At 41.9% G+C, this 18,819-nt stretch overlaps 1 protein-coding gene across 1 annotated transcript in view; it reads right to left on the reverse strand.

Annotated features, from left to right (window-relative positions):
* Positions 1–18,819, reverse strand: part of LOC119414149 (zinc finger RNA-binding protein) — a 70,934-nt gene that overhangs the window by 10,920 nt on the left and 41,195 nt on the right. Inside the window, exon 5 of the mRNA XM_037681272.1 lies at positions 11,249–11,360. Coding sequence (XP_037537200.1) covers positions 11,249–11,360 — 112 coding nt within the window. The remainder of the gene's footprint in view (positions 1–11,248; positions 11,361–18,819) is intronic.

The raw sequence follows: 18,819 nt of genomic DNA on the forward strand, positions 1-18,819 counted from the left end.
TATTGATTTCGTTCTCATTTTCCATTCTTTCTCAGTTTTCTCACTTTTTCTTTGCCAGAAAAAAAACACGTACACAAACCAAACAAACCGAACAACAACAAAAAACAAAAACAAAGCAAAACCAACAAAAACCAACCAGAACTTACATGGGAGTGGCAGGGTAGCCTAAATACCAACTAATCATTGACCTCTCACATATCAAATCCAAACATCAATCTGAATGATAGCAAGGTTTACAAAAAATCAGACATATCTTGTAGAAGGTGTCCCTCTGCACATTAATGGAAAATGACAGTTTCTCCAATACATAAATCTCTTTCACTACATTAATCTAGTCTTCAGTTGTTGGAGGTTCCCGTTTAAGCCATTTTCTTGTGAGGGCCTTTTTGCTCCCCGCCAGCAAAATGAACAGAAGTTTTTGATCGTTATAGTTCAGTTTGTCGACCAGTATGTTACATAAAAATATGCATTCAAAGGTTAAAGGAAAGTCAAATGTGAAAATGTTCTATAAATGTTCATGGATTTGAGACCAATATTGCTGAATGGTTTGGCAGTCCCAGAAAATATGGAAATGATTGGCATCATTCCTGCCACATCTCCAGCAGGTATCGCCCCTTCCCTGATATCGTTTCTGCTCTGGGGTTATGAAAAATCTTATAATGCTTTTCAAGCAAAATTCCCGCCAAACCTTTGATCTTGTTGTTGTCTATGGTATCTTACAGATGTGGTCCCAATCTTCCTCTGGAATTGTCAGGCTGCCTTCTTTTTCCCACTTCACTTTAACATAAACAGTGACAGTACATCGGGGAAACTAAACAGCCACTGGCCAAAAGGATGGCCCAGCACAGAAGAGCAACATCATCAGGCCAGGATTCTGCGGTCTACACTCATCTCCAGGCCAGCGGTCACTCTTTCAAGGATGAAGATGTTCACATCCTGGACAGAGAGGAACGATGGTTTGAGAGAGGAGTAAAGGAGGCCATCTTTGTGAAAAGAAATCGTCCATCATTAAACAGGGGTGGAGGCCTCCGGGTTCAACTGTCCCCCTCTTACAATGCTGTGATTGCTAGTATCACTCAGCCCTCTGTGTATAGTAAACAGCCATCAGTGTACTAATGATCCAATGTTAGGCTGATGGTCCTTCTTGACCATGTGAGTAGTTGGTTTTGGTTGTCAGCAGCAAACTGGTTGATCCAATCTGAGAAGGTGCTATTTAAGAGACTGAGCTGAAAACAGCACCTCAGACTGAGGAAGTCTCTTAGATGAGAGACGAAACGTTTCTATATTTTTTTGCTTTGTTTTTTTTTTTTTTTTTTTTTTTAATGTCCAGAGGACCAGATTGAACTTTTTTGGATAAACAATGCTGTCCTTCTTACACCGCAGGACCCTCTGTGAATAGTAAACAGCCATCAGTGTGCTAATGATCCATTGTTAGGCTGATGGTCCTTCTTGAGCATGTGATCAGCTGTTTTGTTGTTGTCAGCAGCAGAACTGGTTGATCCACTCTGAGAAGGTGCTATTTAAGAGACTGAGCTGAATACAGCGCCTCAGATTGAGGAAGTCTCTCGGATGAGAGACGAAACGTTTCTACATTTTTTTGTTTTGTTTTGCTTTGTTTAGTTTTTTAATGTCCAGAGGACCAGATTTAACTTTTTTAGATTTTTCTACCTGGATTATTGTGCATGCATCAGGAGTACTGCTGCTTGTTAAAAATGATTTTTTTTCTGTACATCAATCATGTTTAGGTCATCTAATTGTTTTTTTAATTTTACCATATCAGATTTAATATCATCATTCATAGTCACGGAGTGTTGGTGTTGCAGCTTTAAATATTTATCTTCCAGGTATTTACGTTTTTGCATATTTTCTCTTTTTAAGTGGGAGGATATGCTAATTATTTTCCCTCTAATCACCACCTTCAGTGCATCCCATAGTATTCCTGGTGACACCTCCTCATTATCATTTTGAACTAAATAATTCTTTATTTCTTTTTTAAAAATTCTCTTTAATGTTTGGGTAGTTTAAAATATTTGTGTTCAACCTCCATAATGTAGACCTATTTTTCCTGTTCAGACAAATATCAGCATAGACTGGATTATGATCAGAAATTGTAGAGGGACCAATTTCACAGGTTTTGATTTTAAACAAATCATTCTTAAATATGAGAATGTAATCTAACCTAGAATATATGTTGTGTGGGTATGAGAAGTGGGTGTATTCTCTATTAGTTGGGTGATGTTCTCTCCATACATCAACTAATCCTAAATCATTCATGAGGTGTCCCATCCTTTTACCAATATTTCGTACATCGCCTTTCCCATAAGAAGAGTCAAATTTGGCGTTTAATAAGGTATTAAAGTCACCACCGCATTTTAAAGTTCCCTGACTCCTAGTTGTTGCAATTTCGAGAATCTGTTTATAGTGACCAAACGCTGCCAGGTGGAATGTATACATTCAAGAGGGTAGTCATGGTACCATCAATCTTGCCCGTTATCATTATGTATCAACCTTCTTTATCTTTGTATTCTGATATATGTTCATAGTTAAGAGTTCCGGATAGCAAAATCGCCACTCCCCTACGCCTCCCAGAACTGTGGGAAGAATAAAAAACATGTTTAAAACCCATCCTGTTCAATTTAACATGTTCGTTATCAGATAGATGCGTTTCCTGCAATAAAACAATTTGGGCTTTGTCTCTTTTAAATTTAGATAAGACTTTCCACCTTTTTACTGGATTATGTAAACCATTAATATTGTTTGACACCAATTTTATCAACCTGCTACTCATCTAAATTATATTTCCTAATTATAACACATAGATTAATGGGCTCCCCACTCACTCTTGAAAACACTGAACATAGAACATATAAAAAAGTCAACATTAAGAACAAACAAGACTCAAACTGAACTCTTAACTTCTAAGGTGGGGGTCTCAGAGGTGGACCCTGCTTCACCTCTAAAGGCAGCTTCCTCATCGGTTGATGAAGGGGGCCCTTAGTGGCTATGGCCTCAGTGTAAAGAACACCGCGAGAAACCTAACTTATTTACTTATTGTACATCATAAACCAAATGCAAGTCTTAATTATTAATAACAGAGTGGATAAACCTCAATTTTCCGTGTGTGTGGGAGATGTCATCTTGAAGGCTGAGTTTTTCTTTGTAGCCGGCTGCGGGGTCCCGCCTCTTATTTGCTGCACCGCTCCCCGGTCCTCCACGTACCCTGCTCCAGGACAGCTGCTTAAGCTGTTTCAGGACCGTTTCTGGTGCCTTAACGACCCGCACAGCGTAGCCTCTGCTGGACATGTCTTCGGTAGCTTCCACCACCGTGTTGTAAATCTTTGTTTCATCGGCATATTTTACCCTCAGCCGGGCTGGAAAGAGGGTCTGAAAAGGGATCTGCTGTTCCTTCAGAATCTTGCGCACTTCTGCATATTCTTTTCGTTTTTTCAAAATCAGAGGGGGATAGTCATGATCCAAACTCACTTGCTTGCTGTTCCAGGTGAATCCTCTTTTCTGCCATGCCTTGCGGAGGAGGAGTTCTTTGGTTTTAAAACTGAGGAATTTCACAATAATAGAACGCAGTGGAGCGTTGCTTGGGGGTGGAGGGCCTAGAGAGCAGTGCGCCCGTTCAATGTGCATGTCGAGCTTTTCTTGGGACAGCGCCAAGCCCTCACAGAGCAACTTCTCCACAAAGTCACCCATTGTTGCCGAGTCCCGTTCTGCCGCCTTGGGTACGCCATAATGTTCTCCCTTCGTGTACGGCTCTCTAGGTCCATTAGTTTATCCTCCAGCTTTATTTGAAGCTTTATTATTTCAGTGACGGCATCCACCATGGCTAAAATCCTCTCCTTCGCTTTTTCAATCCTCTCCTCCGCCTCGTCTAATCTGACGTTCATCTTTCGAATTTCTTCTTTGATTTCCCCCAAATGCGCATTATTTTCTTGTCGGAAGCCTCTTAATTCCTGCAATACCGTCTCCCATTCAGCTATAGTACCACTGTTGGTTGCTTAGCTCAGGTTAAAAAGTGCAGCCGTACTTGTTCAAAGCAGAGATGGATAGCGGTTAGCAATAGCCAAAATGTTAGCAATATTTTCTCAGTTTTAAACGTCCGCTTTTTGGTACTGTAGTGATGTAGGGACAGCTTTCGCTGTAACATACTACTAATTATTTATTCTTAAAGCTAGTTCAAGCACAAAGAATATTAATTGTTTAATCAACACAGATTCTTTCTTTTTCTAGTTAAATTTCTGCTATGTGACCAAGATAACTTGTGGAGTTGAGTGTATAATTAGTGACATGAGACGCCATTTTATCTTTGACCCATCAGAATAAATGTGATCATTTATTTAACAGAATCAAAATTTAACATCAAACATGTACACAATGATTCGCTGATCTGTTTCTGATTAATAAACTTGGCACGATTTACTAAACAAGACAACAGAAGATTACTGATTGAGACTGATTCATCTCTGAAGGCATCTAGCTTGATTTACTGGCGAATAGAAGTTTAAGTGAAGGAATAGATTTAAAGAGGAGGTTAAGATGGATGAAAGTTATGTGTTGAACCAGAAAATGGCACCCTTCCTCCGAATCCAGCTCAGCTCTCCGGTACACTTCAGGGCGTCAACGGCTTGTTACCTGAGATGGTGGATACTTCCACTCCGGAACAGAGGTCCATTGGCACGCTCCCTTTTCAGCGTCTCCGGTCAGAGTGGCTGGGGTCGTCAGAAGTCGTGACGAAGTACTCAGTTCAACAGAATAGGCTTCCTTAGAAGTTGAGCATTTATTGCTCGGGTTGAGTCACAGCTGAGGCAGGCTGTGACTACGCTGGAATGGACGGACCCTTGGCACATGGTCAAATCCATCAGCTACTTAGTTCAGCTGGAAGACCCCAGTAAGACTGAGTCTTCCATGTAAGGCTGAAAGTTCCAAGAAGACTGGAAAAACTCAAAGACTGGAAAAAGACTGGACAGTTCCAAGAAGTGTTGCCTTTTAAAGGGTATCCACTTCCTGTCACTTGGTACTTCCTGATTGGTTGAAACAACCAGCAGTGGTGTAGTTTTAGTGATGTCAGAGGGTTATTAGAAGTCAGGAGACAGCAGAAATGTTTTAAGAACGGTTAGTACAGACAGAGAAATATTTTGAAGAAATGAGAGAATGCAGGTGCCAGCCAGTTCGTATTTTTTGTCTGAGAGTTTTAAAACAAGGCACTTCGTTCTCATAACCTGTCTCTGACTTTCGACCGACATCAGGTCCACTCCTCACACAGACAGAAGAGTGAATGCACACTTACTTCGTAAATAGACATTTACTTGTATGATCCAAGTCTAATGAGGTTTAAAAATCATTAATACTGTTTCACAGTTGATTTAAATGAGTGGTTTACTTCAACATTTAGAAATGGTAAGAACTAAACACACTTTTGATTATCAAGATATTGTAAAATAGTTAATGATAATATAAAAAAGAAGAGTGTTCTTTCAATTGATTAATTCAGGATACAATTAAATAGTCTCTTGATGAGATAATTTGTATTTCTGGATTCAAATCAATGAAATAACAGTTCCTGTCCCCTCAAGGTCTTCAGAGACGGATTGATGTCAGAGGTCTAGTTCACTACAGTACTACCAAGCATCAGTTTTAGAAGTATTTCGCTCACCCCAGTTCTTTTTCACTTTTATGGATGTGCTTTTGTCGTTTTAATGGGGTTGGATTTTCCATTTCTTAGGTTCTCTCGGGAGCGCGTTCACAGCGTGGCCATCACAGTGACGTTCAAACCCGAAGTCCCGGTCAGATTTTTTTAAACCTTTATTTATACAGGTAGTCTCATCATGTCTCTCTTGGGGGGATGAACCTCGTTTCTCAATGAGACTATCTCATTGGTTCATTGGGGTTGACTGCTGGTCACTTGGTCTCAGGGAGGGATTATGGGTAAAAATTATGTTCATTGTTAAGCATTTCATTTAGCTGTTTAGCATTGTTTTTAAGTGATTACTCGTGTAGAGTGAGGGAGGTGGTTGTCACGAAGACCTGTGGGGTTCTCTCTGTGTGTTGAACAGTAAGATAAAGTCTATAAAACACCATCTTGTGGTTGATTCTGAGATGTACAGATGCTTGTCGTAAAATTAGAATATCACGAAAAAGTTGATTTATTTCACTAATTCCATTCAAATGTGAAACTTGTATATTATATTCATTCATTACACCCAGAATGAAATATTTCAAATATTTCTTTTAATGTTGATGATTATAATTGACAACTAATGAAAACCCAAATTCAGTATCTCAGAAAATTTGAATATTGAGAAAAGGTTAAATATTGAAGACACCTAGTGCCACACTTTAATTAGCTAATTAACTCAAAACACCTGCAAAGGCCTCTAAATGGTCTCTCAGTCTAATTCTGGAGGCTTCACAATCATGGGGAACACTGCTGACTTGACAGTTGTCCAAAGGACGACCATTGACACCTTGCACAAGGAGGACAAGACACAAAAGTTCATTGCTAAAGAGGCTGGCTGTTCACAGAGTTCTGTGTCCAAGCACAATAACAGAGAGGTGAAGGGAAGGAAAAGATGAGGTACAAGCAATAGGGATAATAATCACACCCTAGAGAGGACTGTGAAACAAAACCCATTCCAAAATGTGGGGGAGATTCACAAAGAGTGCACTGCAGCTGGACTCAGTCAAGAACCACCACGCACAGACATATGCAAGACATGGGTTTCAGCTGTTGCATTCCTTGTGTCAATCCGCTCTTGAACAATGAGATAGCGTCAGAAGCGTCTCGCCTAGGACTGCTGCTGAGTGGTCCAAAGTTATGTTCTCTGATGAAAGTAATTTTTGCATTTCCTTTGGAAATCAAGGTCCTAGAGTCTGGAGGAAGAGAGGAGAGGCACAGAATCCACATTGCTTGAGGTCCAGTGTCAAGTTTCCACAGTCAGTGATAGTTTGGGGTGCCATGTCAACTGCTGGTGTGGGTCCACTGTGTTTTTAGAGATCCAAGGTCAACGAAGTCATCTACCAGGAAGTTTTAGAACACTTCATGCTTCCTGCTGCTGACCATCTTTAAGGAGATGCAGATTTCGTTTTCCAACAGGATTTGGCACCTGCACACAGTGCCAAAGCTACCAGTACCTGGTTTAAAGACCATGGTATCCCTGTTCTTAATTGGCCAGCAAACTTGCCTGACCTTAACCCCATAGAAAATCTATGGGGTATTGTGAAGAGGAAGATGTGATACACAATACACAACACCTCCTTGAATGGCCAACTTATCGTGGTGGAGAAGTGTGTACGCATGAATGATCCTAGGAGCTATGCTGTCGGGGGCAATTATAATTGCCCCGGTAGAGTCTCCCAAGGCAGATTGGTCATAGGTCACAAGCCAGACAAAGAACAATTCAGAAGATTTTTATGGACAAAATAAAATAAGGAACTCAGTGTCCCTTGCCCAGACGTGGGTTACCGGGGCCCCACCCTGGAGCCAGACCTGGGGGGAGGGGCTCGTCGATGAGTGCCTGGTGACTGGGTCTCTGCCCATGGGGCCTGGTCGGGCTCAGCCCAAAGGAGCAGCATGGGTTTGCCTTCCTGTGGACCCACCACCTGCAGGAAGGGCCATAAAAGTAGGGTGCATGATGCTATGGGCAGTGGCCGAAAGCGGGGACCTTGGTGCTCTGACCCTGGCTTACCAAAGCTAGCTCTTGGGACATGGAAAGTAACTTCTCTGGCTGGGAAGGAGCCTGAGCTTGTGCACAAGGTTGAGAGGTACAGACTAGATATAGTTGGGCTCACCTCGACGCACAGCATGGGCTCTGGAACTGATCTCCTTGAGAGGGGTTGGACCTTATTCCACTCTGGAGTTACCCATGATGAGAGGCGTCGAGCTGGTGTGGGTCTACTTGTAGCCCCCCAACTTGGTGCCTATGTGTTGGAGTTTTCCCTGGTAGATGTGAGGGTGGCTTCCCTTCGCCTTTGGGTGGGGGGACGGGCACTGACTATTGTTTGTGCCTATGCACCAAACTGCAGTTCAGAGTATCTGGCCTTCTTGGAGTCCTTGGCAGGAGTGCTGGAAGGTGCGCCAGCTGGGGACTCCTTTATTCTGCTGGGAGACTTCAATGCCCACGTGGGTAATGACAGTGTGACCTGGAGGGGTGTGATTGGGAGGAACGGTCTCTCTGATCTGAACCCGAACGGTGTTCTGTTGTTGGACTTCTGTGCTAGTCATAGTTTGTCCATCATGAACACCATGTTAAAACATAAGGGTGTCCATAAGTGCACTTAGCACCAGGACGCCCTAGGTCATAGATCGATGACTGACTTCATAGTCGTGCCATCTGATTTGCGGCCGTTTGTTTTGGACACTTGGGTAAAGAGAGGAGCTGAGCTGTCAATGGTCACTATCTGGTAGTGAGTTGGATCAGATGGTGGGAGAAGATGCCGGACAGACCCGGTAGACCCAAACATGTAGTGAGAGTTTGCTGGGAATGCCTGGCAGAAGAACCCATCAGAGAGATCTTCAACTCACACCTCTGGGAGAGCTTTAACCGCATTCCAGCTGAGGTGGGGAACATTTGAGTCTGAGTGGGCCATGTTCCGCACCTCGTTGTTGAGGTAGCTGCCTTGAGCTGTGGCCGCAAGGTTGTCGGTGCTTCTCGCGGTGGTCATCCATGAACTCGGTGGTGGACACCCCGAGTTAGGGAGGCTGTCAAGCTGAAGAAGGAGTCCTATCGGGTCTTGTTGGCCAGAGGGATTCTGGAGGCAGCTGAGGAGTACCGGAGGACCAAGCGGTGTGCAGCCTTGGCTGTTGCTGAAACAAAAGCTCAGATGTGGGAAAAGCAAGACCTTGGATAGAAACTCTTGGTTGGCTCCGAGGAGATTCTGGCAAACCATAAGGTGACTGAGGAGGGGAAAGCAGCACTTTACTAACACTGTGTTCAGTGAAGGTGGGGTGTTATTGACCTAAACCAGTGATGTCGTCAGGAGGTGGAAGGAATATTTCTCGGACCTTCTCAATCCCACCAGCATGTCTTCAATGGAGGAAGCTGAGTCGGAGGACTTTGGGGTTGATCCATCCATAACCGTGGCTGAGGTCGCCGAGGTAGTTAAAAAGCTTTGAGGCGGCAGGGATGGATTCACCCTGATTTCCTTAAGGCTCTGGATGTTGTGAGGCTGTCTCGGCTGACACGCCTTTCCAACGTCACGTGGACATGGGGGCAGTGCCAATGGACTGGCAGAATGGGGTGGTGGTTCCCCTCTTCAAAAAGGGAGACCGAAGGGTGTGCTCCAATTATAAGGGCATCACTCTCCTTAGCCTTCCTGGTAAGGTCTATTCAGGGGTACTGGACAAGAGAGTCCGATCGTTGGTCGAACCTCAGATCCAAGAGGAATAATGTGGGTTCCGTCCTGGCCGTGGAACACTGGATCAGCTCTTTGCCCTCACTAGGGTCCTTGAGGGGTCATGGGAGTTTGCCCATCCAATCTACATGTGTTTTGTGGACTTGGAGAAGGCATTTGACCGTGTTCCTTGGTGTACACTGTGGGGGGTGCTCCGTGAGTATTGGATTGGAGGCCCGTTGTTACGGGCTGTTCAGTCCCTATACAAGCGGTGCGAGAGTTTGGTTTGCATTGCCGGCAGTATGTCGGACCCATTCAGGGTGGGAGTTGGACTCCGCCAGGGCTGCTCTTTGTCACAGATTCTGTTCATAACTTTTATGGACTGAATTTCTCGGTGCAGCCAGCTGGCGGAGGGTTTCCGTTTCGGTGGCCTCAGGATTCCATCTCTGCTCTTTGCAGATGATGTGGTCCTGGTGGCGTCATCATGCTGTGATCTTCAGCTCTCACTGGAGCGGTTCGCAGCCGAATGTGAAGCGGCTGGGATGAGAATCAGCACCTCCAAATCTGAGGCCATGGTCCTCAACCGGAAAAGGGTGGATTGCTCTCTTCAGGTCGAGGGTGAGGTTCTGCCTCAAGTGGAGGAGTTCAAGTATCTCGGGGTTTTGTCCACGATTGAGGGAGATTGATAGACAAATTGGTGCAGCATCTGCAGTTTTGCGGACTCTGTTCCGGTCCGTTGTGGTGAAAAGGGAGCTGAGCTGTAAGGCAAAGCTCTCCATTTAACGGTCGGTCTACGTTCCTAACCTCACCTATGGCCATGAGCTCTGGGTAGTGACCGGAAAAATGAGATTGTGGATACAGGCGGTTGAAATGAGTTTTCTCTGCAGGGTAGCTGGACTCTCCCTTAGAGATAGGTGAGAAGTTCAGTTATTTGGGAGAGACTCGGAGTAGAACCGCTACTCCTCCATGTCGAGAGGAGCCAGTTGAGGTGGTTTGGGCATCTGGTAAGGATGCCTCCTGGGCGCCTCCCTAGAGAGGTGCTTCGGGCATGTCCAACTGGAAGGAGATCCCGGGGAAGACCCAGGACACGCTGGAGAGACCATGTCTCTCGGTTGGCCTGGGAACGCCTTGGAATCCTTCCAGAAGAGCTGCAAGAGGTAGCTGTGGAAAGATGTCTGGGCCTCCCTGCCCAAGCTGCTGCCCCCATGACCCGACTTCGGAATAAGCGGAAGATAATGGATGGATGGATGGATGGAAGATGTAATACACCACACCCAACAATTCAGAAGAGCTGAAGGCCACTATCAGAGCAACCTGGGCTCTCATAACACCTGAGCAGTGCCACAGATTGATCGACTCTATGCCACGCCGCATTGCTGCAGTTATCAAGGCAAAAGGAGCTCCAACTAAGTACTGAGTGCTGTACATGCTTATACTTTTCATGTTCATACTTTAAAGTTGGCCAACATTTCTAAAAATCCTTTTTTTACATTGGTCTTAAGTAATGTTCAATTTTTTTGAGATACTGAATTTGGGGTTTTCATTAGTTGTCCGTTATAATCATCAACGGTAAAATAAATAAACATTTGAAATATATCAGTCTGTGTAATGAATGAATATAATATACAAGTTTCACTTTTTGAATGGAATTAGTGAAATAAATAAACTTTTTCATGATATTCTAATTTTATGACCAGCACCTGTACATCAGTATCTGTGTGCTAACACTCATGTTACAACATGAAGACCAGAGAGAAACATCTGTCTCGTGGATTTTGCTGGTAAAAACCTTAATGACCCTGACAAGGGAGGATAGGGGAGAGAGAATGATTTGCATGCACCGTGACAGTGAAAACATACACCAGCATAAAGTCATCAACAAAGTTGAGTGTTTTTAATGTGATCTTACCAGTGAGTAAAATCCCAGAAGAAATACATTCAAAGACTCGTCTGAGAGCATCACCAGGGCTGAGGGGGGCAGAGGCGCTACTAATGGCCTTCTCAACCAGCAGCTCCATAGCCTGCACAGAGAGGACATCAAACCCATTTAGGTGTTTTTCAAAGACCTGCTGATTTAACATTAACACACCATTTAAAGCTGGAAAACATTTTGAACAATGCATTTTTTAATAACAAATTCTACTACTTTTGATTTTATATGAAACATCCATCAAATCCGCATTGGTTTGTAAAGTTCTTAAATCAAAGCAGGCAAGTTCACTTAACTTTCTAAAGCTTCTATGAAAGAACAGGTTTGTTTTCTTGAGCTCTTAAGAAGAACAAAGTTAGTTTTCGCCAGGACATTTCATACATAACAGGAAACCCGAATGCAGAACTCCTGTGGAGTCGTCTTCAATAGGCAGATTTGTCCAATATGTTGATGGCGATCTACCAGTCCATCTCCAAAGGTATTGTGAGTAGACCTCATGGCATTAAAAAAATAGACATCAGTCTATCATCCATGAAATTTGTCTCTTGATAGACATATCATATCAGTCATGGTTCTAGAATTGCTCCGCTCAAGGTGGCTGCATGTTGGAGCAGCTCTGTTACTTTCATTCTGAGATTGTGCTTTTGGGAACTTTAATTCATCTTTTTCTGGATGTAAGTCACATTTTTTTGGATGATTGTTTCCTCTGGTATCAGATGCTGTGCAGCTGGAAGGATTTTTACTGAAACTTTTTTAGTTTTGGACATTTGTTATGATGCGTAACCATAACAACAAGGCAGTTTTCTACAACCAGCAGCTGATTAACATCTCAAAAGCTCAAATAATATCTCAGCTACAGCCCCAAATCTTAAGTGAGTTGAAAAGGATGTTCTGTGGACGCATTCTCATCTACCTGCCAGCTGTGCTCGAGTGCCAGACCACTGAGATCCTGGAACTAGCAGGAAACATGGCTCATGACAGTGGAAGGACAGGATCGTCCCTCGGCACCTGCAGTTGGCTGTCCACAGCGACGAGGAGCTCAGCAGGCTCCTGGGAGGAGTGGCCATCGCTCTGGGAGGAGTTCTGCCCGGCATTCAGGCGGTCCTACAGCCCGGGGGAACCGAGAGGCCAGCCAAGTCTGGGTGGACGGATCGGACGGCATCTGCAGCCAGTTTCTTAGGATCCACTGTGGAATGGACCTACAAGAGATCCTTCCTGTCTACAGCCATCAGTATCTATAACATCTCTTAATGAAATGAGGATAACGAGTTACTACAACTAATAATTTCCCTCTGGGATTAATAAAGTATTTTTGAATTTGAATTTGAATACAGAACAGCCAGTCTGAGGCCCCGTTTACACAATGTGAAAAGTCCATTTATTTACAGACAACAGCCCTCGTTCTCTGTGAAACTGAAGGTTTCTGAATCCAGGTCCCAGTGAGGAGATTTTTTGGGGAACTCCCCACAGATGTGTGAAATGCTCCAAGTGTGAAGTTCAATTCAATTCAGTTTATTTATATAGCACCAAGTCACAACAGAAGTTGTCTCAATACACTGAACAGAAACATTTATATACAAAATTTGTTAACAAGAAACATTTATATTTAAAAATAATAATTTAACACTATTTATCTGAGCAGACTGCTTTTACTTTAACTCCATCACAGAACTCTCATCTTGAGCAAGCCTGAAGGCGACAGAGGAAAGGAAAAACTCCCTCATGAGGAAGAAACCTTTAGCAGAACCAGGCTTAGGACAAGTAGTCATGGCACATGCGCACTACAGGAGGTTGCAGTCAAAAGTTTGTCTGCACTAACAACAGTTATAATAAATGGCAGAGAGCAGAGTGTTTTTGTGCTACTCACAATTTTTCAGCACGTAGGCACAAAACTAATATTAAAGCTGCAAGCAGCATTGGAGGCCCTCGTAACAAAGCGCCGCTCCGGCATTACGGCAACCACAGGAGCTCCAACTAGTCCACCCATTCGCCATTGCGAACTTTCTCATGTCAATCCTGCACGCGTTCACCGGGGGCGCATTTCCCGAATCTTCGACATCACCTTCCGTCCATGTCATTACTTGTCCAGCTGCAGGTCTTACAAGTATAGACGAAATCTGATCTTCCAGACAGTAGTTATGGTGACTTCCTGTTTTCTTGTGAATGTGAATCAACAATACCAGTGTCTACAAGTACTCACTGATGAATCACAAAGACTCAGGATCAGATTGGATGATGTATCACTGAGATATAACAGTTGGAATAATGTAGGGGGCGTAGTTGAGTCCAATGTTAAAGAACAATATCAATGTGTCTATAAGTGCTCAATGATCACGCACAATAAATCTGGTACATATTGGATGATATTTCACTGAGATATAACTTTTGGAATCTAAGAGGCGCACTCAAGTCAAATGTTAAATAACACAAATGTATATAGAAGTGCTCACTGATCAAGCACAAAAATCTGGTAAAGATTGGATAATATATCATTGAAATATAACAGTTTGAATAATGTATGGGGCACACTTGAGTCAAATGTTAAACAACAAAACCAATGTGTCTAAAAGTCCTCTCTGATGACGCACACTAAATCTGGTGCAGATTGGATGTTGAATCACTGAGCTATAACTTTAGGAATAATTTATGTGGCATTGTGGAGGCTTTTGGCAATTTATCATGGATACCTGTTCAAGGGGTGGATAATGATCGATCATAGTGCATTTTGGTGCACCTCGGCTGAAATCTGTGCAATTTAGAGCCAAACGTATTGCAACGGCGTCACATCTTAATTCGTCACGCCGCCATGCCCACATCCTCAAGCAAAAACGGTTTGTGCTTTAAATCAAGTCAGACCATATTATCTGTCTTCTAACACAGGATCATCCTGATTAGGTCAATGGTGTAAAAGAGGGAGCATTCAAAGTTAAAAAAGCGACTTCCTGTTCCGAGGGGGTGGGGCTTTGATGACGTCAAAATATGACCACAGTGGATTGTCGGGCATCCAACAGGGATAAGTCATGTCAATTTCGTGCATTTCAGTCTTTCAATGTGAAAGTTAGTGTTTGGAAATTTATGGCGTGAAGCGAAACTTTGAGGCCTGGCCACGCCCCTTTAACATATATGAAAACGCAAGCTTTAGATAACTTTTACTCTCCAATGTCTTAAGGGCTATCAACCAAGTTTGAAGGCAATCCTTCAAAATTCCTAGGAGGAGTTAGTTAAAATTAGAAAGTAGAAACACCCAAAAATGACCCTTTGACCCAAAATGGCAGACTTCCTGTTGAGTTTGGACCAGGGCTCCAAGAGACTTTTTCATACGTCCTGAGAAGATAAAGATGTTAACAGAGTTTCAGAATTATCGGTCAAAAAATGGCTTGGGGCTGAGGTTTTAAAATATTCTAGGGGGCGCTGTGGAGGTTATCGGCCAATTATCATGGATTCCTGTTCAAGGGGTGGATAATGATCAATCATAATGATTTTGGTGCACCTCAGTTCAAATCTGTGGAATTCAGAGGCAAACGTATGACAACGGCGTTACGTCTTCCTTCTCGATGCCCACCTGCTCCACCCAAAACTGTCAGTGTTGGAAAGCAAGTTACACCAACATGTCTTCAGTCACTGGACAAACTATCATGCTGATCAGGTAACAGGGGTCAGATAGGGATTGTTCAACGTCAAACTTTATACTTTGTGTTGTTGGGGACGTGGCTCATAGATATCATATAATCACTAGAGCCCCCATTGGCTGCTGCGGCGCAGGAATTTCAGCTGCCATCTTGAAGAGGTCAACCTTATTTGGTTAAAGCAGAAGATGTTTCAGCACTTCGCAGCTTATTTCTGATCAAATCGACGGACTGTTGACGTCAGGTCTCGGGGGTATAACTTTTCACAAGTAAGATGAACATATTGTTAGTATTTTGTAAATATAATATTACTGTACTGTATTTATGTCCACCAGCTGATGTGATGTTCAGTGTTACACCGGTGTTCAGCTGCAATGAAGCTAACTGAGATCTGATGACAGGAATATTTTTCTAACAAGCACACTCACAATTTTAGTAGCTTTAGTTCATTATCATTATCAACAGATATGCATCAGAATTGGAGTTTTGTTTAAGTTCTAGAATATAAAAAAAAACTAGGGAGAATGTAGGAAATAGAAAATAAAATCGACCTCCTTTGTACATTGTTTTGGTGTACACACAAATCTCCTGTTTTAATTTTGAAGGTTTCCCAAAGAAAAAGAATTGAGGAAGAGGTGGAAGTATATTTGAGGAGGATTCATTTGTGCAGTGAGGATTTTAAACAGGAGGATTTTGATAAAACTGATCAGACTGTCCGACTCAGACATGGTGTGGTACTATCGGTTCACCTTCAAAGAGTGGGAGCATCATTATAAGTTCATTAATGTTCATAAAGTTACATATTTTATTGTCAGTCACAAAGTGAAATACCTCCATGTGTTTATATGTACAGGTAACTATAGACTGTAAAGTTCATATTCATAATGTTTTTTCATTTCAGCTTGAAAACTGCAGGACTACAGGAACTCAACAAAAGCTGAAGCTGGTCTGTCTGTGGCCTCTCAGGAACGTGCACGTCACACCCAAAACCTCGGCCTAATGATGTATTTCTCTTTTAAACTTTTATTTTTCATTTACCCTTTATTTGTACAGGTAGTCTCTATGAGTCCCGAGAACTCATTTTCAAGAGAGACCTGTTTAGGGAGCACATGGTGGGGGTTAAGGGCCTTGCTCAGGGGCCCAGAGTGGGGCGAATGAGGGTGGAGGCAGGTGTGGGTGTTCCACCTTTTCCACCCACATTTTGGTGTTGATGGTACCGGGAGTTGAATCTGCGACTTTCAAATCACAGGCCCATCTTCTAACCTCTGTGCCACCACTCCCCCACATAACATCATATCATAATGGTCATGGCCATATTAAAATCCCACTAGTTTCCTTCCAGATGTGTTAAATAGCTGCTTGTCCCCTTGATTTTTACAGGTGGCTGTGGTCAGTGGATGAAAAGCCTGACATGAACAAGATGATGCTGGAGATCATCATTTGACGAGAGCTACCACGTTCTAACTCTGAAAACAACGGCAGCTTAGGGTGCATTCACACATGCCCTGTTTAGACCGTTTTAATTGAACTCTAGCTTGTTTTCCTAGAAAGTCCAGTTCGTTTAGGGAGGTGTGAACGCGCCATCGAACTCGGTCACGGAACAAAAAGGCGAACTCTGGCCCGGGCTAAAACCTAGGTCTCAGTCCGGTAGAAGAGAACTCCAGCGCGGTTCGAGTGCAGTGTGAATGCAAACAGACTGGGCCCCGCTCCGCAGGGTAAACAAACGTGCATTTCTCTTACCTTATATGGAGCCGTCGGCTACCTTGTGTGGAAAAACAATATTCTCCATGGTCTTCTGTCTCATCTTCTGTTCATGCTAAATCCATTTTTGAAAAATGACAAAATATAACTCTTAAAACGGCTAAAACTTGTTGCCACTTCATTTTTATTTTTATTTCCAGAAGAAGAAGAAGCGTCTTCAGAGGTTTTTGTGTTGTTTCTTCTTGGTGCAGCGCCCCCACAGGCGAGCGGGGGAATAGGTTGGTTCAACAGGTTGACTCGACTGCACAGTGCAGTGTGAATGCAAACGCACCAGCTCAAATGTAAACAAAATGTCATGAATATTGGTCCCCAACCGAACCGAGTCTACCGGACTGCTGTTTATGACTTGAAAACTGGGAGTAATCTACATTTATTACTACTGTTGTCATATTTGTTTATAGCTAAGCAATCAAGACAAATAATAGTCTTAATAAAAAAAGCAAAGTATTTTTAACATTTACATTTACAAGTTAAGTCTGCAGAACTCAAATGTACAAACTTTTACATTATCTACCTTACTTACTTAATTTCTAACGTATAAAGATTCCGTTCAGTTTTCCAATCCATAAAAAATATTTTACAGCATTTAGATTATAAAACACACATAAAAACATTTTAATTTTATCCATTTAGATTAATGGTTAAAAATAATTCAGTGACAGAGGGTTTTAATTAAAGCATCCTCAAACCTCACACATAAATAAAAGCTTAAAATGCATAAATCAAATACAACTGACACTAATGTTACTTTGATTGCAGCAGGTCATCAAAGTGTAGATTACCCCTCAACAATATTATATAATTTTATAATATCCAATGAAGTACACTTGAAAAGGTATTAAGGCATAGCTATGAACAAACAAATAATAATTTTATTGTACTACTTTTCAGTAAATCGAAGAGTCACACATTGGACAGCTTTGTGCAAAGCACACCAGGATGTTCAGTTATGCAAGCAGCAGACTTCACCAACAGCATTTTAAATATGATCATCACGGACATGCGGCCGCTGTCTGTGGTGGAAGATGAAGGCTCTCAGAAAATGATCTCAACCTTCAATACAAATTACGTCCTTCCCTCCAGATCCTACTTTATAAAAATGGTGGAGAAAAAGTATTAAGAAATCAAAGACAAGTTGAAAAACACACTGAAAGAGATTGACAGCATTGCTCTCACAACCGACATTTGGACAAGTGTTGCCACAAAGGCATATCTTGGGGTGACGTGCCACTTTCTTGGGGAGGACTGGAAAATGGAGTCCCACAGTCTGACAACAATGCCGCTTGGAGAAAGACACACAGCAGCAAATATTGCAGAGTGGCTTGAGGATGTGCCTTGTGCACCAAATATGTAAATGACAATAGAAACTTTGATCCTTGAAAACGCACAAGTGGATTTCGTTATACCTCAGACTTTCAAGTTGAATTTATAAAGGGCAGTGTTTACTGTTTATGCTTTAATTTGTTTTCTATTTCATGTTAATGTACTTTTTTCACTTCTCTCTTCTGGTTTTACATTTTAGAAAAAAAAAAGTTTTGCTACACACACTTCAGAGAAATGGAGGTTCAACATGTTATTACATTTTAAAAGAAAATATTTTAAAATGAGGAATTAAATGGATTATTTAATGTTCTTTTTCATGTATTTAAACGAGTGGTTACTGCAGAACCTGAACAATTTTGTTTTCGATTACTCGATTAATCACAAGAATATTCTATAGATTCCTCGATTATTAAAATATTCATTTACAACAGCCCTAATATACACATATATATATACACACACACACATATATATATATATATATATATATATATATATATATATGTATACATAAATATATATACATAAATATATACACATATATATATATACATAAATATATACATATATATATATATACATACATATATACACACACATATATATATACACACATATATACACACACATATATATATACATACATATATACACACACATATATATATATACATACATATATACACACACATATATATATATATACATACATACATATATACACACACATATATATATACATACATACATATATACACGCACATATATATATGCATACATATATACACGCACATATATATGCATACATATATACACACGCACATATGTATATATGCATAC

Source organism: Nematolebias whitei, chromosome 8 (genome assembly GCF_014905685.2).
Source record: "Nematolebias whitei isolate Nwh7 chromosome 8, NemWhi1, whole genome shotgun sequence".
NCBI lineage: Eukaryota > Metazoa > Chordata > Actinopteri > Cyprinodontiformes > Rivulidae > Nematolebias > Nematolebias whitei.